Source organism: Pteropus medius, unplaced genomic scaffold, assembly GCF_902729225.1.
Source record: "Pteropus medius unplaced genomic scaffold, Ma_sr-lr_union100, whole genome shotgun sequence".
Lineage (NCBI taxonomy): Eukaryota > Metazoa > Chordata > Mammalia > Chiroptera > Pteropodidae > Pteropus > Pteropus medius.
Genome location: NW_024347791.1, coordinates 10,397,660 through 10,422,941, shown reverse-complemented (window position 1 = coordinate 10,422,941; position 25,282 = coordinate 10,397,660). Strand labels below are relative to the sequence as shown.

Below are 25,282 nucleotides of genomic sequence, written 5' to 3'. Positions count from 1 at the left end.
TTGCTGTTGGCTTTGAGACAGTATTCTAGCCCTCAGAAAGATGGATTTGTTTGGAAAAACAATGTAACCCAAGTAACTTCATTTTCTTCAAGATTCTCTGAAAATAGAAGGCCAGTCAGTCAGATGTCTCCATGCTCATCCTCCCTTGCTGTCTGTATGTGTGATGTGCACATGTGTGCTGTCAACTAGGAGAGCCTAACGGGGCACAGTGATGGATCATTAAGCTTTCCTTCCATAAGGTATATGCTTAGCATCAATCGGATTTCACAGGCAGGTAACACTTTCATTCACAGAAGCATAACATGAGTGCTAGGATTGCTGCCACGTTAGTATCTCTCTTGTTCTTCAAATGCTACATGCATTTTGCAATCTCACCACCTTGGTCCATGATTCCATTCAATCTTACAGCATTGGCCCCATTCTTCTCTGTTTATACAAATCCCACTCAAGCCCACTTCCTCCAGAGAGGCTTCCCTGATCAATCCAGCTCACAAACATCTCTTCCTTCTCAGGACTCATAGAAATTCATAGCTTCTAACACTTATTTCTCCCACAGGTATATTCTGTTCTATGAAAACACTTACACTGTTGTCCTTTATTGCTATTTGAATGTGTATTGCTATTTAGCTGTTAGGTATGCTAGTCTTAGCTCCCCGAGTAGACTGCAGGATGTTTAACAGGAGCCTGTATTATGCCTCTCTGTAGTCTCTACCACAATTGGCAGTTTGATAAGTATATTAGGTACTTAATAGGTATTTCCTTATGAATGAATGGATAAATTTCCCAGGAATCCATTCAAAAGATTTTCCTGGGAGCCTTATCTACTTTCTACTTTAGATAGTCCACACGTATTAAAGAATAAAAGATGCAGATTTGAAACACATAGATTTATATTTTAAAATGCTACAGTCTTCATAGTCTATGTTTTTAAATATACTTCACAGTATTTGTTAACAATCTGGATGCAAGTTTAGGCTAGTTATACTTGAGGACAAAACTACTAGATTATTGGATATTCAAATATTCTCATTAAAAATTAATTATCACAATTTGATCAACCATCATTATGGGAACATTTTATTGCTGTGGGCAGGTGGGTGTCCTTGAGTATGTATGTCTTTTAGGGAAAGCACTAAATACAATCTAGTTCCTTGGAAGTCCCACAGTACTCTGCCAACAGCATGCACTACTGCATGACCACAACCCTGAAAGGCTCAGCTTTTTGAGTGTACATGCAGTTGATTAATCAAGGTCTGTGATGAGTAAGAGCGAATCAATGTGACATAATTTTCCAACATCCTTTAGAGTTATTCGCTATAAGTTAGTTCACTGACATAGGTAGGTTTTGGGTATTTTGGTGTTCCTAGAGTAATTCATGTAAGCATTTTCCTTGCAGCCAATATATTATGAGGGCAAATGCAATGAAGCCTTGTAGCAATTTCTGTGTACCATTGTGTTGTCAGTAATTCCAAAGTGACTTGCCAGCTAAGTGGTACAGGCACTCTTGTCACCATTATGATTCATTGCTTACTGAAAGCACACAGTTAGCCTTAATCTAATTCTCACCACAACCTTGAGAACCAAGTGGTATTATCCCCTATTTGTACTTGGGAAACTGATGCTCATGGAGGTTAAGTGACTAGCCCAAATAGGAGAAGGAGCCAGATGATGAAAGCAATTCTGTGCCTTGGAGTACAATCATCTTCCCAATTCCTATTAAGCATCATGATTACAAATCTCAAATAAGCCATCAACATGGCTTGTAATTCTACTCCCTTTTCCTAGTAAATTCTGTTTTCCACTTTTTGAAATATCTCTTTAATATCTTCTATATCTTCAAATATCTCATACCCTTGTCTCACAATTAGTTAGAAAATAGAAGCCATTAGAGAAGACATACCACCATATCCTTGTCACCCTATATTCAAATCATATGGTACCCGCTGTGCCCATCTTCCTTCCTGTTACAATAGGAATGTCCCCATTGAAGACAATTCCTCCACTTGTCTCTGGATCCCAAACTCTCTCACTTTTATTCGCTTAGTCAATCTCTCTTTCTTCTCCAATATCAATATTTCCCTTTCTACCTGATCGTTTAGTAGCCAAACATGACTCTAGTCTCTCCTGTTTAAAAAATCCTCCTTTGACCTCCAAATCACCCTTTAGCTACTTGCTTATTTCTGCGTTCCCATTTTCAGCAAAGCTGAGAGAGGCTAATTGTATTGAGGCCTGTTGTAATGAGTTGAAGGGCCAGCTCGCAAATGTAGACATTTCTTTTGAAAGCTTGGTTATGAAGGAAAAAAGAGTAAGCATTTAGAGCAGATATAGGATTGAGGGAGGGATTTGAAAAAAAACATCAGGTTATATCTGAACTTGTCCAGAGATTGCAGAGAAGAAGGCTTACCTAATGTCATACCATTTATGCTAGAACTGAAAATAGAACTTGCTTATTTTGTGTCTCGAATTAATTGAGATATCGTATGTGTAAGAAATTTAAAGACTCTAAAGTGCAATAAGAACTTAATATGGTATTCTTATATCCAATACATCATAATTAATTACCAGGAAAAAATTATATTTTTTGACTGTATAACATACCTTTCATCCAGATCCCCACCCAAAAGAACCTCATTGTTATTTATTCAGGAGTTCTTAAATGATTGAATTGGTATGAGTGAACTTTTGCTTGCTTCCTTTTGAAAAAGTGAGCGATTTCTGAAGTAGATGTTGGCCAGCCTGTATATTTCAGTCCACATGTTCTGAGCTGGTAGACAACTGGATGGGCTATATAATTATATAGGCCTGATGAATACTAAATGCTCAGCTCCTTCTTTACAGGATTACCCCCTTTCTGATAAAAGAATGCATAATATAACCCCTGTCAAATAAACTTGAGCTACTTTAGATTCTAGGCCTCTTTTTCCAAGATCTCCTTCAAAACGCTAGAAGGACAAACCTAATTCTTCTTGCCAGCCATCTAAACAGACACTGGCTTATAAACCCAAGATGTTCCACAGTGCTTTGGATATGAATCCTAATCATCTTTGCTCAGTCTGACAGAAGGTAAAAGTTTAACCATCTGAAATTTAATTCTGTGGGCTCAAGAGGCAGAAATTGTGACCTGATATTCAGAGGTTTATATTAATTATTCATTGTATTTTTCTCTCCTTCTAATATGCCTCTATAATTTATAAGTAGGGATATAAGGGTTATTGTTTTTTGATACTCGTTTAGATCATATACTCTTAAATGAATGGGTAGTTCCCAGTGTCTACGATGTGCATGGTACACAGAGACCAGATTAGGAAGTCTGGAATGAAGTCAGGGACACACATGCAATGACTTGTATTGTTTCTATGTCTCTCTAGCCTGAGTTTTCTTCTGCATAAAAATTTGTGGCAATTCATAATGACAACTCATTACATTTTAGGATTAGACTGAAGGGCAAATCCTGTCTTTCATGAACAGCATTCCTGTTTGATGCAGTATCTCCCGTATGCATGGAATGACTCTCGCTCAGGACTCACGGTTTGAGGACAGACTTGACCTAGAGTTGCGTCTGTATTTTTATAACCCCATGTGTAGTGGGAAGTTTCTTAAACCTGGATTTCCTAATCTCTGCTTGAGGAAAGGTTTTTCTTCTCTCGCACCTCTCCTCTCAGTACTCCTCTGAATCGTCATCCCTCCAAGCACAAGAAATGCTTATGCTACTTTTGTTTGTTTAGAATCCACACCCTTTCCAGTTTACCAACACAATGTTGACCTAGCAACATATTCAAGAAAATATTTTTTCCCTTTGGGTTTGAAACTTGAGTGCTTTGGGCCCAGATATTTAGTCTCTTTCTAAGTTTCATCATTTGTAAAAACTGGAATTACACTACATGCTTTGTAACATCTGTGGGAGGGGTAAATATATGTAAAAAAGGGTATGACAAGTTCTGATAAACAGTAGTTATATTATTAAATTGATTATATTCTCTTTCTTTCCTATAAAACACTACTTATCTAATTATTCCTTTGGGGCTCATTTATTAGATAGTTATCAACCATAACGATGACAAACAAATTAACATTTCCTATAAATGTGATTTATTTAGGGACCAGTAGAGCTGCAAAGTAAAATGGAAAGAGCATAGGGCTAGAGAAGTGGAAAGTTCTCGGTTTTGGCCTTATTGGTTTTCCCATTAACTAGCAGTGTGAATTTGTATACAATGACCCACACGTGCAAAACTAGACGGTATCAGGAAGATTGCATTTATCATTGATGAAAGAGTAACATCAGGTTCTTTAAACATTTTAAATCTTATGTAAACCTCAAGTAGCTTGAGTTTAATTCGATTTATCAAGTATTTATGGTGTGACCATTATGGACTGTGCTTGGCAACACGAGGGATCATAAACAAAGGATTCATATACACACATTTATTGATGATTGCTATGAGCTGAACTGTGTTCCCCCCAGATTCATATGTTGAAATCCTAACTCCCACTACTCCAGAAGCTTTACAGGGGTAATCAAGTTCAAAATGACATCATCATGGTAGGCCCTAATCCAAAATGACTGGTGTCTTTATAAGAAGAGGAAATTTAAATACAGGTACACACAGAGGGAAGATGATGTGAAAACACAGGGAGAAGACAGCCATATTTGAGCCAAGGAGAAAGACCCAATATGGACCCTTCTGTCGCATCCTTTAGAGGAACCAATCTTCCCAATACCTTGATCTTGGAATTCTAGCTTCCAGAACTGTGAGACAACAAATTTCTGTTGTGGCACTTTGTTATGGCAGTCTTAGCAGACTATACAGGGACCTGTTATGTGGTAGTGACAATAACACTGAACAAGACACAGCCCTATATGGTAAGCCTGTTCCAGTAGAGGAGTATATATATATACAGGGCACCATGGAAGGCCAGTGAAGGATAGGTGAGCAATATCAAAGAGTTTGTTAAAGCCTCCCCAGAAGGAAGCTCTGAGCTGAGATTTTGAAATAAGAGTTACCCAGGCTAAGAATAAGTACAGGAAGGGGATGTTCCAGGCAGAAAACAGTGTGTATAAGATGCAGTGTGTACAAAGCTATGGATTTGTGAGCAAGTGTAGCACTGTTATAGGACTATAAGTAATTCAACATGGCCAGAGCTTATGAGGGGTAAAAGATGAAGCTTAAGAGGTAGGCAGGATCGGATCAGTAGAAAAAGGCTTCACAGAGCAGGTGGAGGGGCCAGGGCCTTGAGAATGGCTCTTTCTAGAATAGGCAACTTGAAGGAGATAGGCTGTGTTGGGTGGGAGGGAAATCATGAACAAATATGTATTTGTTTGGCATTGAAGGTTCTGGTCTGATTAAAGCAGGAGACCTCTTCAGTAGTGAGGATGAGGTGGAAAGATCAGAAGGGGTAAGATAAAAGATATCCTTCAAAGGACCAGAAGAACGGCAAACTAGGAGTGATTTGAGGGGAGGGCCAGTGTCCTGTCCAGTGTCTGCAATCTAACAATCTCCGTAAACATTTGCTGAATGAATGACATATAGAATGATGAAATAGTGTGGTCTTAGTGCATTGAGCACTGACTTTTAAGACCTTGTTTTATTTGGTTTTGAAATCCAGGCAGTACTGGGCAATTTTTACCTTTGTGGAGTCTCATTCTTTTTGTTTGTAAATTTGGAGATGCTAATACTTACTGACAGGGATATGATGAGAATTATATGAAATAATTTATATAAAGCTGAGTAGAACTTAAACATTCCATCCAATCAATATTTACTGAGATGCTACTACATCTCAGGCACTGTGTTACACTTTAGGAATACAAAGGTAAATAAGACCTGATCTCTGTTTCTAAGACCTGATCTCACTTTCTAGAGTGGGAGGCAGACATCTGAACAAATAATATAATTGTGATGCAATATAATAAGTACACGCAGAGGACCAGGGGTACACGAGAAAGGGGCAGTTATGCCAGCCAGATGATGGGATGGTATTAAGAAATACTTCCTGGAGGAAATGATGCTTAATCTGAGTCATGACAAATACTACACAATTAGGTGAAGAGGAAGAGAAAGGAATTCCAAGCAGAGGGTATAACAGGTTTCTTTTACAGCTGTGCTTTTCTAGTTCCTATACCTGTGTAGTTCCCTGGCTGAAAATAGAGTCAAGTCTCACTGATTAGATCAAAAACTCCCTCTCTAGTCCTTGTCAGACTCCTGAAGGCTGGATCTTGAAGTCTGAATACCCTCTATCACTGTCTGGGTTCTCCTTAAACTAAGCAGCCTTCAGGAACCTTGCTGTAGCCACCTGCCTGATTCCCTCACTCCCTTTATCCTTTCCTCTTTCTTTCCTTCCTTTCCTTCATTTTTATTTGCTTTCTTCCTTCCTCCTTCCATCAAACATTTACTGTGTCTGCACATACGAGCCATGGGTTATACAAAGGATAAGAGCATATTTCTAAATTTCAAGGAGTTAAAAGTCTAGTTCAGGGACAGCAAAATGTGCCCCATTAACCAAATCTGCCTGGTTTTGTAAACAAAGTATTATTGGAACATGTATGTATTGTCTGTGGCTGCTTTCATGCTGCAATAGCAGAGGTGAATAGTTGCAACAGAGAGCATGTGGCTTTTAAAGGCCCTTTACAGAACATGTTTGCCAACCTCTGTTCTAACATTTGTGTGTGGCAGAGGTGGTTGGGGTAGGTGGACACGTTAATACGTAATATGGTAAGATAAGTGGTAAGAAAGAGAACTACGGGAAAAGGGTCCCTAACCCCTACTTGGAATGTCAGGGAAGAAGTGACAGCTAAAAGAAGTGATGACTAGGCAAAAACTAAAGGATAAAAAGGAGTTAAGTGGGGAAGGAACATTATTCCCAGCAGAGAGAATAGCATGTGCAAAGGCCAGGCAGGGAAAGAAAAATAGACAGTTCTTTAGAAGTGACAGAGAGGGAATGTTAACAGATGAGGCTGGAAAATAAGTTGGGCCCAAGCAGGTCATAGAGATCCTGAATGTGAAAGTCATATTAAGAGTTTTGGAAACATAATCTCCCATAGGTAATTGAGAATCACTGAAGTATTTTAAGCTGGGTAGTGCTAAAGTAAATGTGTGTTTTAGAAAGACTACTCTGGCTATAGTTATACTTAATATTTATTGTGCATTTATTCTATGCCAGGTCTGCGCTAAGCGCTTTGCATGCATACATGTATATGGAAATGTTTAATGAGTAACTGGACAGCACTGGAAGCCACGTGGAAAGAGGTAAAGAGGAGGGACAGCTAGGCATCTATGAGAACCAGTGTTCACCCTGACAGATGGGCAGGTAGAGCACCACCCACATTTAGAGGCAGGAGGAAGATTAGGAGAACAAGAATAATTGAAAAGGGCAGTATAATGTCACAGAACCCTAATAAATATCAATAAGGAAATACATATAAATAAGGAGTGGATAGGAAAAATCAGACCTTGTAAAGAAGGCAAAGAGAAGTGAAATGAAGGAAAAAGTCGGGGGTGGGGTTGGGATTTGGCAAGAAGCAAATTGCAGCTGACTAAAAGAGACCAATTTTAGCAGAAGAGTTGGTAAGCGGGCAGGATTATAGGGGTTACGGAGGTGACTAGAAGTGAGAAAATGAAGGTCACTGCCACTGAACACTTGTTTGAGAGATCTGTCCTTTTAAAGAAGCAAAGAAATATGACTGTGTCTGGATTTCTTAAAATGTGTCTGTAATTCAGCAGTTTTAACAAATTTTCTGATTCATGAAGTAAATTCCTTATACCAAGTACCTGGTCACCAGAAGCAATAGTGGAGAAGAAATTATACAAATATGTTGCATGACTAAATCAAAGGACAATGCATGCGAGCATTCCTTAGCAATGGGTGTTGTAGAACTGAATTATTAGAAAATGGGGCAGCGTGTTTTAATGCTTAAAAAAGGAATCAGAGTAACTTCCAGGTGGAAGAAAAGGTTCTCTCCATAGTATCGCCAGATTGGAATTGTGGCTAATGTTATCTCCGGAAGCCATTCTTTAAAGATGGTCATCCCTGAACATGCCCTCATGTCTAACTCTCTACTGTATAAGCAATCAGTGTCCTACCAAGGCTAATGAGATCTATGGGGAGAATTAATAGCCCTGCCATCACCAGTATTGTATCCTGCATCTTTAAAGAGCTCGAAATATTAAATAACAAGCCCAAAGACCATTTCTCCCAGATCCTCATTAGATTGATTTTACAGATGAGTAAACCAAATCATAGAGAAGCAAGTCAGTGGAAATAAGAAGTCTTACTTTAGTCCTCTCTCACAGCAATGCGAGGCTGTTGCCTATTATATTTGTAATTAAGCTGTTGTCCAGATAAAGAATGACTCTCTCCTGGCTTTGACTTTGGGATACCAACAGATTTTAAATACCTATAGTTGAAAAAAAATGTCTTTTTTTTTTTTTCTTTTGCGAAAGTGGGTGTGCAACTACTGGCCTAAATGAGTTGGGAAAATTAGAGCTGCACTTTCAATATAAAGCCACCCACTCAACTCAGAGCCTATCGTGTTTCAGAAACAGGGAGGTGTAGGGAGTGTGGAAGGTATTTTTCTCTTGTATCTTTAAATCTAAGTAACTTTACAAAATTTTCTTAAGCAATATTTGAAACAAGAAATCATCATAGGGGTTATTAGTCTTACTCTGTAGGGACAAATTTTTTCTGCTTCACAAGCTTAACTTCTTACTTGGTTCTTGATATTCTGCTAAGATACTTAAAAGGTCATTTTATCAGGTCAACAGCAAATGGCACTCTTATTACAGAAAAGTTATGTAAAAAGAGGAAAAGAGAAGTAAGTCTACTAGCATGTAAAATGCACCACAAAAATGGGGAGAAATTACAGTTAAATACTTGTAAAATCAATCTTGCTCAAATATTTTGTTTAAATGGATGTCTTCCAAGAGCTCTGTGGCTCCACGTCAATGTCTAATAGGCACTACTCACTTTGACCTTCAGCGAGTCCTTTGTAAATGCTATCCACCCAAATGTACAAAAATGCCAATTTTACATAGGGATCCTGGTATTACTTCTATTTCTTACTCTGTAGAGGCTGTATTTTGAATATTTTAATAATGGTCAAAATATTCCTAGCCAACCTAGATGGCAATCACTAGAAACACAGAGATGTTAAAAAAAAATGTTGTTATAATTGCATTCTTTCCCTATTTGATTACAGTTTACAAATATGACTGTCAGCTAGTTATCCTAGTGAGGCTATGAGTCAACCCTCCTCCAAGTAATATAAACTTCTTAATTCAGTCTTTGGACTATAAATCCATAATAACACCACCAGTGTTTTGATGTTATCAGTATCTTTATCTTCCTTTATTCCATTCTATGATAGATTTTATCTCTTCCATTGATTACTGTAATTAATTGCTGGAAAAACAATTGCTAGCAAATAATATACTGAAGGATGGTGATTATTGGAAGAGTGAAGGGCAAGATCCTTGTGATATAGTGTGTATGTGTATGTGTGTGTGTGTGTGTGTGTGTGTATGCGTGTGTATGAGTACATGAAAGAATGCGTGTGCAATATTCAATGAAATGATATGATAGGTCTGAGGGCAATACTGTAATCTACTTAAGGTCAAGGATCATATAATGTTCACTGTCACATCTCTAGTAATTAACATTGTCCCTAGCACATAGAAAAAATTTTAAGGAACGTTTGTTGCATGAATAATACTAGTGCTCTATGTTTCCACTGGCAGACAAGGCTTCTACATGAAAAATGAGGCTAGAGGTCCATCTACAACAATCTGCTGTACACCCAGTGTTTATGGATGATTTCTATATACACAGCATTATGCTAGCATTTGAGAAAGATAAGGAAACTGAATACACAGAACTTGGACTTGAAGAGCTTCCAGTCTAGTTGGAGAGACAAGATATATACAAGTGAAAACTTAACTCCTCATTCTAGAGAGTGAATAATGGCATGCCAAGTGTAATTTTTCAGTCCAAATACAACTACTCCATGAGTTCAGAGAAAAGAGAGGCTACCGAGGATTGGTGTTGTTAAAGAAAGCTACATAAACAAGGCAGGAATTGAGTTAGACCTTTGAGGATAAAATATAGTGGGGCAGGAAAGGAAATAGCCTTTCAGGAGAGGAGAGCCATGAGCAGTCATCAACACAAGAATAGATAATTCAAGACTTAAAGTTTAGGAAGCAGTCATTGGAAAGAGGAGATTTGGAAAAAGGAGATGATGGTCAAAACATATATAATAAGGAAGTAAATGAGCATGTGCATTTTGCATATTAACTTTCATACCTAAACTCCTTGCTGAAAAAAAGTAACTTTGAAACTTAGGCACAATATACATGTTGCAAACTGGAAGAAAATAGGTGGGATGTCAGAGGATCCCAGCAACTTTCCCAGAGGCTAGTGAGTAGCAGTAGACATGTCTAACTACGAGGGAGCTGATGTATGACTTCAGAGTAGATGAACAGGTAGATGGGGCCTTGGCTAAATCTTCTGATGAAGGATTCCATGTTGAAGGAACTTATGATTACAGCACAGATCTGACTCTCCCAAAGTCTTGAGTGACCTGATGTACTTTTGTAGTTATTCATTGATTACACCAAGTTCTACTTATTTTATCTATTTTAGGATATAGAAGGGTCAAAACTGTGTGTACAACTATTCTGCAAACCTGAACCATGTACATAAAGAAAAAGTTTTGAATTCTAACTTTCAGATATTGGAAAAAAAAATTCACACATCAATAAAATCAAGGATAAATATTAAGAGACCAAAGGAGAATCAGTAATTTATAGATATTTAAAAATAATCGGTGGTCTTTCTTTTCTAACCATGTCTAGAAATTGATGTAAGAGATCTTTATTAAAGTTAATCGTAGCAATGTGGATAAACTATCTACATATTGTGTTTGTGTGTGGGAATATGTAGAACAGAGTTAACAAAAGATTTGTTAAGATTTCAATAAATACTTTGTAAGTTACTTGTACGGACCCTTTAAAACTCCCATTTGTTAATGAAATGAAATGAAAAATTAACTCTCGAGGACGTTGCTTAAATTAAGTGCATCTATGCATGGATGTACTACTATGATGTTTCAACATACATTAATTATATCCTTTCGATGTCTCTACTGTCTTGTTCTAAATAGCTAATAAGACCTGCACTGCATCATAGTTCATAGAAGTGTGGTGCTTGTTGCTTAGGCAACAAGATGAATAAATGCAGGTCAGAATGTGCTTCAAGAAAAACAAAAGCTAGACTATGACACCGAGTGGAGACTAAGCAGGTTTAATAGATCTTTCACCACATTCATGAAATCTGTTTCTTAAAGTGGTCTGATCATATCAGTGTGCTTTAACTAAGTTCATAATGAAATAAATTAAATGATGGAGATCAACAAATAATTTTTATAAAGGTAGACATTGATTTTTTATGATACTAATAGAAAATAAGTGGTGCTTGGCAGCATGTAAAGCAATAATTGATGACACCATTTTATGATTTGCTTCATTTCCATAATTAATTCCTCTAAATGATAATTCAAAGTTTTAAAAATTGATTCTGTCTCATGAAGAAAGTATTTGACTGACTCATCTGAATTAACCGTTTTCTCAATTTCTGGAAAATTATATACAACATTTGGAATTGAAAAAGAGTAATTTATGGAGAAGATCAGACCCTGGTTTTGTCATATATGTACAGGATTTTTTCCTCCCAGATACATTTTGGAGTACTTATACATATTTCATTCATGAATGTTTTTTACAATCTCCTAATGCTTATTTGAAACCTGTTTGATTAATCTTTCAGTTCTAGGCTTTCAAAAATGGATTATATTTGTTCAAAAGTGTTTAACATTCAGAGGAAAATTATGCTGAATTAAAAATCTTTCAAAGCAGCCCAATATTCTGGAGACTCCAAAAACCTACCTAACTTCTTATGGAACAAGAATAAATTTAGACAAGGGTTTGAGGAGTGAGAATGAGAAAGTCTTATCTCAAGTAGCGGTAGAGAGAAAGAATACTTATCAAAATGTGCAGTAAACATAAATAATGATGCAAAGACTTTTATTCTGTTTGATAGTTCCTCTAATTCTTGGTGTTATCTGTTTAGTGCCCTAAATCTGTCTTAAATCTTCTCAGTGTCCTAAGACTCATAGCAATTGAAGAAATGTCACTTTTTTCCTATTTCAACATCTACAACATCTTGTCTGGTCTAATCAGTGATGGTATTTTTAAACATGAGAAAAATAACAGTAGCTGTATATCTCATAAAAAATAGATTCATATTGAGTTCCATGTACACAATTATTTAGAGCTCACATGTTTTAATACATTTATGTAGCTTTAAAAAAAAAGCTCACAGGGCATATATATTTTTGGAGAAGAGGCAGAAGTTTAACAATTTGAGTAATTTTCAAAGCTACAATAGTCAAGTCAAGCTTGGAGAAAAATAATCTCAAATGGAGATAAAAAGGCATGACTAGCTCTCAGTGTTTTGTTATCAATTCTGGTATTAATAAGCTCCAGGTGTCAGTTCCAGCATTTTATTTAGAAATAGCTATTAATTATTTCTACAAGCCATTTGTGTGCTACATGCCTATGTTATGGAGCTCTCTCTAAATTTAGGGATCAGTAACATGTCGTGATGGGACCTTAAATGCAAGGAAAGGTAATAAGGACTGTGACGTAGCTTAACAAGGGAAACTGATGAGCAGTGGGGGAGGTATGTAAATGATTAGAAAGCTGTACTATGGGTCTGCACATCTCCCCATCCTCCTTCCTCACCTCTATCTACCACAGTGAGAAGTTTGCACATACTAGGTTTAGGTTGCATGCAGACCAGCATTCAGAAGTACATGAAGGTACTTAGTCATTAGCCTCTTTCTAAATATTGACAGTTAATTGATGGAAGTGTTTGTTTTCTACCTAAATTAACAAACAATACCTCGATGCTCTTCAATCAGCATGTGTAAGTAAGCGAATGCTCTTCATAATTGACCATCTGAAGCAGTTTGCTAACGAGCCAAAGGTCGTCCAAACAATTTAAGCTGCTTACCGAACAATTCTCAGGAAAAAAAAAAATGATCTTCACATCATAAACATAACGAATTGTCTAATTAATCACTAAATGAAATAAGATGTTTTAGGAATCTAGAATTAACTGAAGAATGCTATAATCTAACTGGGTATTGCAAATTTATAAAAATCACACAGAGAATGACAGGGAGAATATAAATGTTAATCTTCTTTCCCTGCCTATAAATAGTACTTTCATCGGTTCATTCACATAATACATATATGTATATGGATGACTATAGATCTTATTTTTCTGCAAGTGTCTATATGTACACAGTAAGTTCAGTCCTAAGAGCATCCGATTTTCTGATGCTGTTACATATATAAAACTGACCGGTTTTAGTGCAAATCAGGCTGCCTCTGAGCCGTGTAAGACACATAAGAAGCAAAGACAGACAAAAGGCAGCTCTGTGGACACAGAGAGCGTCTTACCATAAACTGCACATTGTCAAATCCATTAGCCATCAGGTGGTTCTCGTACTGAGGTAGCCCAATGCTTTCCAACCATTGTCCCACTGTTTGGACAGGGCATCTGGGTCCTGTAAGAGGATGAAGAGGGAAGCGTTTAAGCAGGGAGTAGCCGTCCACGGGGTAATAGCGGTAGTCCTGGGCTGAGAGGTGGCATTGCCACATCATGCTCCTGGGAAAGTTGCTATCAAAGGAGCCCGCCAGCTTGACAGATTAATGTTCTCAGCGAGAGAGCAAAGTCAGAAGTAAAACATAGTTTGCCAGGCAGGCTGTGGAGTATGACTTGATCCTAGCTCCACATTTCTTACATATTAATCTTTACTACCGACCAGTACGTCATACAGCCACCAAAACCAGGCAGCAGAAGAAGGCATATCAAGCTGTCAGCTTAGGCTGGTCTGCGTTCTATGTGATTGTTGGAGTACTCCACAATGAGCAATGCACGGCCAGCAGCCAGAATTCTTTTTATCAAGTACTCCTACACTCATCAGTATGCAGCTCCATGCTCCTTGCTCCCCCTAGCTCGCTCCCCTTCATTACCCAGCCCAGGCTACACCTCGCATTTTCAATAATAGCCATCAGATAAGGCAGATTTTTTTTGTCTGCAAGCTGTAAGCCTGCTGCTGCTGCTTCCTCCTACACACCCATCCAAGCGTCAATCTTGAATGATGAGAGCAGTCAAAACAAATGCAGAAAATAGCAAGATTCAAAAGCAAACCAAAGTGCTTAAATCTGAATTGAATCTTCATACCGGTTATACACGTTACAGAGCTATTTGTTGTGGAATTTTACGTTTCAAAGGACACCAGGATATGCAAAGCTTTAACTATAGCTTATAGCCAAGCTCACTACAGGTTCCCTTTTTCTTTTTCTTCCCTTCCCTTTCTTCTTCTTTAAATGCAGCACAGATAAATGTTTCCCATCTAAAGCTTTACAGTGTTTGGATAATAATTACTCTCTTCCTTTGCCATGCTATATCAAAATGCACCTCTCTGAGATTTTTATTTCTTTTTGAATTACTGCAAAATACAGAAGCTGCATCGCAGTCTTGAAGTCAAGATAATTCATTTCTCGTTTGCAGGGTTTCTTCCAAACAAACATATTATTAGGCACAAGAATTCCTTTTCTCCTCTGATATTTATAACCCAATCTACCAGGGTAACCATTCTAAATTAGCTCTAAAGGTAACATTACTGGGTAGAATTTTTAATAAAGAAAAAGAGCCCTAACCAAAAATAATTTGAGAATAACAGATGTAAATGTGCAAGCTTTTACTGAATGGCAGACAGATTGAGTAATTTATTTAATAATTGAGAGACACGAGAGATTAATAATAGAACTCAGAGGACTAGATCATCAGAAAGAATAAAGACTCTTAAGATCAGGAAAGAACTTGCAGGAAAGTGAGTCTAACTTCCCTCTTAGCACAGGAATCCCCTGTCACAGTGTTCCTGGAAGAATTTTTTCTAGTTTATGCTTGAATACTGCCTGGAACAGAGCTCTTACGACTTATCAAGACTTCATTTATTAAAAAGGTATTTTACTTCCTACCTGACTCCTACTCACTGGCTCCAACTCTGCCTTTGGAGTCACAGAGACTGGGAACGATACCTTTCCCACATATGGCATTTTAAAAATTAAAGATAACTAGCTCTCATCATCCCAGAACAGTGCCTGGCACATAGTAAGTACTCAATAAATATTTACTGAATAAATAAAACATCATTTTTCTTCTTTTCCCAAATCTTATCTTTGTTTCCTTTCTCTTTTAAGAACATCGTCTACTTCCATAACACACAGACTTTAAACTTCAAAACATCTTGCTGACGTCAGTCCCCACGTTGCAGTCATCCCTCCCTATAGTATCTCTGGCATCTATTGCCTTGATTCTATTTCTTGTTTTGCGTTTATGGAACTTCCATCCACTTTGATTCTGCTCTTTTAGTTCAGGACCACCTGGCCTAATGCAACACTGGTTTCTATACAGGTCTTCCTAACTCTGATATTTTAAAAATCTATTGTATATGCGGGCGTTGAAATAAGTTCTCTAAGATACCATTTTGATTATTACTCCCCTTTTCAAAACTCTCCCATGGTTTTTAGTTGGCTCCAAAATAAACCCCCAACTCCTTTGATAACATTTTGGGGTCTTCATGATCTGCTACAAATCATCCAACTTTATTTCCCTTTCCCAGTGCTCCAGTGAGGTAGGATTACTGGCTGGTCTCTAAGGGCAACACTTTGGTTGTCCACAGCTCTGTGCCTTCATTGGCTTTAGATCACAGACACTTTATGAAACCTTTTCTAAACCCACCTAACAGGAATAAATCTCTTCCTTATTTGTCTTAAGTGACATTTTTAGACTCTCTATTATAACAAATACTTTCTATTTAACATTATAGTTATTTATATGTAAGACTTACAGCCTGAATATAGGAACATGTCTTGCTAGTATGGCACATAGTTAGGAGTCAGTACACACCAAATAATGTAATTTTCATTTCACAATCCAAACTATACAGTATCCTTCTGGTTTTGACTTAAAAAAAAATTTTTTTTTTTTTTTGCTTTTAAATCTATTCTAATAGCTAAATTCTTTATGAAGTAAGATAGTTAGGTTTCTAAATAGAATTTTTCAGGTATGAATTTTTGTTTATCATACTCATCCTCTCTTCTACTTGATGAGAATTTATCCCAAATTGGTTCTAAGTCTTCTAAGAAGGTCAAAAAGTTTGTAGCACTTTAGAAATCGATTTTAAGAGATTCTGGTTGCTCAACATTACCTGTATGAGAAGTTCAAAACAAAATACTAATTGTCTTTGGCTAGCTCTAAAGCTGGTATGAGGTGGAATAAAGGTAAGTATCAATTACAGCCTCTCCTAGCGTCACATCCATACTGTTCTTCCTGATCATTTTAATGAGTATGTGGATAAGCTAAACAAAGTTTGAAAAAATGCCACAATACTGTTTTGGTAAGACATATGTTGATGGGCCAGCTCCTCAAATCCCATCTCATCTCCTAAGATGCATACCAGAGCCCAAGTATATAGAAGAGTGCCATATATATCTTAGGCATTAAATCATATTTGGTAAATGAATGAATGAATGACATTGGAAATGACTTTCATAAGATTTTAATTTCTTATTTGAGAGATCTATAACATACATCTATCTATCTATCTATCTATCTATCTATCTATCTATCTATCTATCATCTATCTACCTACCAATCATCTATCATCTATCATCTATCTATCATCTATTAAAGCAGGGGTTATTTCAAGGTCTAGACTGTTGTCTGAAAACATAGCTCAGAGAGAATATTAGTTACCAATCACTTGACCAATCTTTACACAGACTGACTAAATATTTTTTAACTATTGGATCATTCAATTTATACTCAGCAATTCTCATATGTTGGTGAAAGGTTATAATGAAGGAGAAAAGTGAGTTAGGAGTGAGTGGGGAAGGGGGAGTTGGTGAGGGAGAGAGAGGAAGAAGAAAGAGGCCTTGAGTCATGTTGTTTATGGTTTTTTAAAAGTATTTTCTCATGAGCCAAATCTCTAAAACAACCCTGGTTTTGGTGTGACGATTATTTTTTGAGTGTTTAAGTATATTTCTCACTTTACTTGAAATACTTTCTTGGAGTTGAGAAATTCTTAAAGCATAACAATGCATTATTGAGCAGACACCTTTATTCAACTAGAACTTCTCTAAGTTCTAAAAGTGGGATAAGAGGGAAAGAAGAAACTGGCAGTTATTCAGGGCTACCATGTCCTAAGCAGTGTGACGTGGATTATTATCCCCATTTAGACATAAGAACATTGAAACTCAGAGTGTGTAATGAAACCAAGAATTTTGTTTGACACAGTCTTTTGAAAAATAAATCTGGGGTTCCACTTCCAGAATGTCAATGTGAAGGGCTCCATAGACCTTATCCCAAGACCAACAAACGTAACTGCTAAAAATTGTATAACAACAAAACAAAACAACCATTTAGTCTCTGGAACATAGAAAGGATGAAGAAATATCTGTTCAAGAAAATCTATGAAAACTTGGTAAGAACAGAGAGAATCTATGGCACTGAAGCCAAAACTTGTCTCTTCCTCCCTCCCCCTACTTCCCAGTTTAGCTGGAAAGAAACTCCACTCTGGGTCGGTGTGCCCAAGAGAATGAGGATCTGTCTCCCCTCAGCTCCCATCCATGGGATAAGACGTCTATCAAAAGGGACAAGCCAGTAACATTTCTAATTCCCTCTAAATTTAAGTTGGAGGGGTTAAATTTTTGGTGAGTGTGGCTGAGATGTCATGAGTTCCCTGTGTCCTTCCAGCCCCCATTTATAAAGTGGAGGCTCTATCCCAGTTGTGACAGGCCAAGAATAGTGAAGCCTTAATTGCCCTCATCCCAACTTAATTATATGGCTGAGGTTCCACGTGCAGAAATACAAGTTGAGAAGATAAGAAGACCAGAGGCCACCATTCCTGCCTAGTGCCCGGAACAGTGGTTCAAAGATTTTGCCAAAGGGGAGAGAGTCAGTCCCTAAGTATAGAGAGCTCTAAAGGTCTATCTCAATGAATTGATTTTATTTGAAATAGAGCATGAGGAAATTATTAAAAATAATAGAGATTTTTATGATAAGCAATTCAACTACTAATCTGTTCTCCACCTCTAGCATTTTATCATTTTAAGAATGTTATATGCAGGAAATCATACACGATTTAAGCTTTGAGATTGGCTTTTTTTTTCATTCAGCATAATTCCCTTGAAATCCATACAAGTTATTCCACGTATTAATATCTCATTTCTCTTTATTGACGAGTAGTATTCGCGGATATGAATGTACCAAAGTTTGCTTAATGATTCACCCATTGAAAGACATTTGGGTTGTTTCTTGCTTTAGCTATGAATAAAGCTGTATATCATTCATGTGAACATCAGTTTCCATTTCTCCGGGATAAATGTCTAAGAGTGCAACTGCTGAACCATGTGGTAAACACACGTTTCATTTTATAATAAATGTTTGTATTATTTCCCAGACTAATTGTACCATTTTACATTCCCATCAGCAATGTATGAGAGATCAAGTTTCTTTGCATCTTCACCAGAATTTGGTGTAATTACTTAAAAAAATTTTTTTTAGCCATTCTGATAGGTGTACAGTAATACTTCATTGTAGTTTTAATTTGCATTTCCCTCATGGCTAATGATGTTGAACATATTGTTATGTGTTTATTTGCCATCTGCATATCCTTTTTGGTAAAACGTCTGTTCATGTCTTTTGCCTATTTTCTAATTGAATTGTTTAGTTTTTTATTGTTGAATTTTGACAGTTCTTTATATATTCTAGATATATTTGTTGAATTTTTGATTTGCAAATATGTTCTCCCAGTCCACAGTCTATCTTTTCATCTTCTTCAGTTTCCTGTGGAGCTAAAGTTTTTACTTTTGGTGAAGAACAATTTATTAATATTTTTCTTTAATTAATCATGTTTTTGGTGTCTATTCCATTATTTTTAACTGTTTTAAACGATCATTAAAACTATGTCTATTATAAATAGCTTATAACTGTAATTATTTTTTAATCTAGAATTTAAAAAACTACAACTTAGTGAGTTACATTTTAAAGAAAAAACACAATTTAGGGTAATGAAAGTCATGCTTGATTTTAATAATTTCATCTTATTCTATGTTTATATTTATTTACATTTTCATTTACTTTTTTCTTTCATTCTTGTCAGCCTGGTGACTTTCCTATTCATTCCATTTTATACTTGTTAACTTTGAGCTTTTGTGATAGTTCTGTTTTATTCATGATTATTTTACTTTTCCATGCTCTGAATATCAGATGCATACTTTTCTAGAATTATTTGAAAGTAAGATATCAATTTTTTCCTCCTCCAACACATTCTATTTCCCACTCCCACACCCCAAACTTCAGTAAAATTACACCTTTGGAATATTTTTTATTTTCTATTCTCCCTTTCTTGCCACCACATGTTGCAATTTCTGAAATGCTTTCCTTTTACCTATCTGCCCCATTACCAACCAATTCTTGGGACTTACTGATAATCATTTAGAAAATTATGTTCCGTTCCATTACTAGAATTTTTTTATAGTATATTTCTTCTGTTTAATGAATCTTTATTTAACATTTATGTTGAACACTCCCAATGTGTTTATCATATCAATTTAGATTTTATTACTGTAAAGATTCATTAGTCACTACTGTTTTATATCCTCATAACCTTCTCCATCTTGAACTTTCTGTTTTCATTTGGGGTTTTATTAAACTACTTTCTCATATCCTCAGAAAATATTGTGAACTGATTGAAAATAAAAGTGCAGCAAATCAAAATTTGTGAGATGTAGCTAAAGTGGTAAAGAGAAATTTATAGCATTAAATGTCTGTATTAGAAATAAAGAAAATTTCAAATCCACAATCTTAGCACCTACCTTAAAAAATGAGAAAAAGAAACAAAACTAAAAGTAAGTAGAAATCAGAAAATAAAGGGAAATAAATGACACAGAAGAAAAATCAACAGAGAATAATACATGAAACCAAAAGCTATTAATTGAGATAATCAATAAAATTGATAGAGCACTAGTCAAGCTAATCAGGGAAAAAAGGAGAATACACAATTTACCAATATTAAGAATGGGAGAAGTAATAGCTCTACAGATTCTATACATATAAAAAAGGATAATAAAAATATTATGAACAACTTCATACCAATAAATTAAAAACTTAGATGAATTGGACAAATATACTGAAAGATACAACTATCAAATCTCATTCACGAAGAGCTTTCTAACCGAATACCTCTATGAAAGTAATTATATTTATAGTTAAAACTTTGTACAAAGAAAACTCTAGGCCTCATCAATGGCTTCAATAATTAATTCTACCAAACATATAAGGAAAAAAGAATATCAATTCTACATAAACTCTTCCAGTAAATTGAAAAAAAAACTTGCTAATTTATTCCATGAGGTCAGGATTATTCTGATACCAAAACCAGACAAAGACAGTATGAGAAAAGAAAACTACAGATCAATCTTTGTCATGCAAATAGGTATAAAAATTCATAACAAAATCCGGCAAATAGTAGTCAATAATATATAAAAGATAACAAAACATGACCAAGTTGGGTTAATACCAATGATTCAAGGTTTCTTTAGCATTCAAAAACCAATTTATAAAACTTACTATATCAACTACTAAAAAAAAAAACCCATACAATCTTCAAAGTAGATGCAGAAAAAAATCATTTCACAAAATCCAACATCCATTCCTCATAACACCCTGGGCAAAAAATTCTCGGCAAAAAACTCTCCACAAACTAGAAAAGAATTTCTCCAACTTGATAAATGGCATCTATAAACAACCTACAGCTTGCACTTAATTGTAAAAGACTGAACTCTTTCCTGCTAAGTTCAGAAAACAAGGTAAGAATGTCCACTACTCTCACCACTTCTAACATTGTACTGGAATTCTAGCCAGCACAATAAATGAAAAAGAATCAAAATGCATCCAGATTAAAACTGTTTCTGTTTACATATGATATGATTATCTTCATATAAAATCCTATGAGAGCTACATAAGAATAGGTGAGTTTAGCCAGGTTGATGATACAAAAATCAATATATAAAAATCAATTGAATTTCTATATACTAACAATAAACAATCAGAACTTGAAATAAAAATAGCATAATTTATAATAGCATATAATACATGAAATTCTAAGGAAATCCTAATCTGTCAAAAAATGTGCCAGATCTATACACTTAAAATTACAAAACATTGCTGAAAGAAATCATACAGGATCTAAATAAATAGAAAGATAAACCACATTCATGTATTGAAGAACTCAATATTTTTAACATGTCACTTATTCCCAAATTTATCTCCAGATTCAATGCAATCCCAATCAAAATCCTAGGAGGCTTAAAAAAAATGTTTTATGTGAAAACTGTCAAGTTTCTCCTAAACTTCATATGGAAATACAAAGGACTAAGAATAACCAAAATCACTTTGAAAAAGAACAACATTGGAGAAGGCACACTGCTTGACTTGAGGACAATATAAAGCTGTGGTCATTGACACGGTGGGGTGTTGGTCTTAAGATAGACAAGTAGGTCAATGGAACACAATAGAGGGTTTAGAAATAGACACACGGAGGGCCAATTGAATTTGGACAAAGGTGAAAAGTCAATCCTGTGGAGAAAGGAGGGACTTCAATGCATGATGCTGGAATAACTGGAGATCCATATGCAAAACAATGGACTTTCATGCATATTTTGCATTATATATAAAAATTAGCTCAAAATGTACATAGTCCTAAATATAAAACCTAAAACTATAAACTTTTTGAAGAAAAATTTGGGAAAAAACTTTAGGGAAAATCTTGAATTGGTTTAGGCAACAAAAGCAGAGTTCTAAAAGAAAAAATGATCTTTAGAATTCACCAAAATTTAAAAAGTCTAGTCATTGAAAGATAGTATTAAGAAAATGAAAAGACAAACTGCTGACTAGAAGAAAACTTCTGCAAATTATATCTGATAATAGATTTGCATTCAGAATATATAATAAACTCTCAAAACTTAGTAATAGGTGTTTATCATTAGACATTAGGAAAATGCGGATGAAAATCACATGATACCACTTATTAGAATGTCTAAAATTAAAAAGGCTGATCACACCAAGTGTTGACAATGATGTGGATCAACTGGGATTCTGAGACACTGCCAGTGGGGATATAAAATGGTACAACCACTTTGGGAAATAGTTTGATAGTTTCTTAAAAAGTCAAATATACATCTACTACATGGCCAGCTATTCTACTGCTGGGTATTTACCCAAGAGAAATGAAAGCATATGTCACACAGAGATTTGTATATGAATGTTCATCGTAGCTAACAACTGGAAACAGTCCAAATGCCCACCAACAGGTGAATGGATAAACAAACTGCAGTATATTCATACAATGGAATATTATTCAGCAATACAAAGGAACAAATTCATGCATGCATCACATGAATAAATGTAAAAATAATTCTGCACAGAGTAAAAGAAACCAGACCCTATCCCCCGCAAAAGGCTACATTTTGTATGATTCCGATTACATAAAATTCTAGAGAACATATTTGTAGTGATGGAAAATAGGTCAATGACTACCTGAAAATGGGAAGGATAGTGGAAGGGAATACCAAGGGACATGAAATGAGATGTCCCTTGGACGTGATGGATGTTTACTTTCTTGATTGCAGTGATGATTTTACAAGTGTATCCATTTGTCAAATATCAAACTGTATACTTTAAATTTGTGTAGTTTATTGTAGGACAATTCTATCTCGATGGATCTAGTTTTAAAAGTCTTTAAAAAAAAAAGTAGAAAAAGAAAACAAAAATGGTGAAAAATAGAAGGGATTTATTTCAGACAAAATTGTCAGGGAATGTCTCTCCGAAAAGGTGAAATTTGAACTGAGATTGGAATGTAGTGAGGGAGCAAGCCATTCTGGTATCTAGGAAAAGAGAATTTGAGGCAGTGGAAACAGCAAGTCCAAGGCCCAATATCTTACCCTCTATTGTAATGGCTTAGTGATAGTGGAGGGTGGAGTACTAGCATAATTTTGACACGTTCTTAAGTGTTCTCACTGTATATTACGTAGCCAATGAAGGCCTAGGAGATTGAGATGAATGTATACTTGTTCTAGGATACTGTCTGAAAATTATTATAAATGTATTAAATTAAGTACAGATATCAGTTTAGGTTTCTAAAATGAATTTTCTCCTTCAAAAGTAGAATGCACCTAATATTCTGATTAATTTCAGGCATCTCTTAATTAAGTTCTAGTTAATTTTTTTTGGCGGGGGGAGGCTATTTATTTTATTATATTTTTATTCCTTCGGCATTGACTGCCATCTTCAGCAAATATTTATAAAGTACCTCTTGTCCCACGCACTTTGCTAGGAGGTAGGGATATAGCTTTGAACATCCCTGCACATATGGAATTTTTAGGCTACTGGAGAAAATTGGTTTACCACTTAGAAAATATCAGTTGAGATTAGAAGAATTAAAATTTAGAAATGTGACTTATTGCGACCATATAGAGCGAAGAAATGACAGAGAAAACTCCTTAAATTTCTCCATTTTCCATGATCAAAAGAGAAACCTAATATACTATTGGTTTCAATAGATACTACCAGGTGAAATTGATGGAACAGTTAACATGGATAAAATGATTTGGCCAAGGTGGCAGTTATCACATTTGTTAAGTGGAAAAACAGCAGTTAGGAAGGGATAAAGGAAATTCTCTGGGAAAAAAGTTAAAAAAAAAAAAAAGCTGGCTAACCCCTCAAATACATAATAAGTCCTCGCACCAAGGTAACTGACATAAGGCACATAGTTTTCAACAAATATGTCTTTCCATTGATCTAAACCATATATAAAGGAAAGGAGCTTATATTTATTGAGCATCTACTATGTGTCTGGCCTTTTAAATATATTTTCTTATGTAAAATAATAGCAAACATGCATTTACAGTGGTCAGATTCTAAATGTTCTATATGTATTAGCTCATATTACTTTCATGACGACTTTGAAAAGTACTATTAATATCATCTCCTTTTACAAGGGAGGAAAATAAGTTACATGGGGATCATGAGTTGTTTAAAGTCACCCAGTGAGGTGAGAACCCTGGTAGCCTGGTTCCAGAGCCTAAGCTTTTAGCCAATATTCTATGCTGCTCCTCTGCTCCAGATGCACAGGCGGGAAAATTGCCCTTTTGCAGAAGGGAGACTGTTCACCCATACACATGTCAGCAGGTTTGTTTTAAAAGGGCTTTGGTTATTCCCAGGTTTTCTGTTTATTTTTCTTCCCACTCTTCATCTTACATTCATTATTCTTGGATTCTAAAGTGTAAAGTAACGAGAAAAAGCAGGAGGGAATAATGAGAGGTGGGAGGAGGGTAAATCCTATCACTTGGATATTTTTATTTCACTCTGACAAAAGGCTTTTCTGTGATTCTAAAAGATGGCACCTTCAGTGTCAGTTCTATATGGGTGCTTGGCCTCTTTGGTCTGCAATGCACAGACGCCTGTGCTGTGTGGCTAGGGAGATGCTGCCTTGTAGTGTAGCATGGTGATAAAGGGACAGATCCTGGAGCCAGTCTGCCTGGGTTTGAATTTTGGCTATTCTCCATTACATAAATATTTGCTGTTTCTATTCTTGATCATGGAGCAACAGAAAGTACCATTCTGCTTAGGCGAATTTCTGGGGCTTCGTTCTTATTTGGTAAAGTGACACCTCACCACACCTATCTTCTGATTTTGTATGAAGCTAAAATGAAATAACGTGTAAAAAATCACTACGAATTGTTAAGAGCTACTCAAATGCTAGGGATATATTATTATCTTTACTGTCAGTAAAATGCATTCTTGTGTTATTCATTCAGTCCCTTGATCAAAGGACTGGTCCTGAGCCATCAGTGCTTTTCTTTGCCCAGTTCTCTTTGTTTCAAACAGACAAAAATGAATAGGGTGAGCAGTCTGGCCAAATAACAGAAGAAAGCTAATTGTACTGTGAAGTGATCAGAATGCCAAAAACCCATGACATCTTTAGGGGCTTTGTCTTATCTAATGAACCAATAACCAGGTCCTCAGGACCAAGCAGCTTGGTCTTCACACCCATTCAAAGGCATAAAGAAAAAAAAGAGGTGGGGCAACAATGGCA

At 35.9% G+C, this 25,282-nt stretch overlaps 1 protein-coding gene across 1 annotated transcript in view; it reads right to left on the bottom strand.

The window, feature by feature from the left end:
* ANKS1B (ankyrin repeat and sterile alpha motif domain containing 1B) overlaps positions 1 to 25,282 on the bottom strand; it is a 678,567-nt gene that overhangs the window by 173,882 nt on the left and 479,403 nt on the right. Inside the window, exon 15 of the mRNA XM_039878010.1 lies at positions 13,515 to 13,621. Coding sequence (XP_039733944.1) covers positions 13,515 to 13,621 — 107 coding nt within the window. The remainder of the gene's footprint in view (positions 1 to 13,514; positions 13,622 to 25,282) is intronic.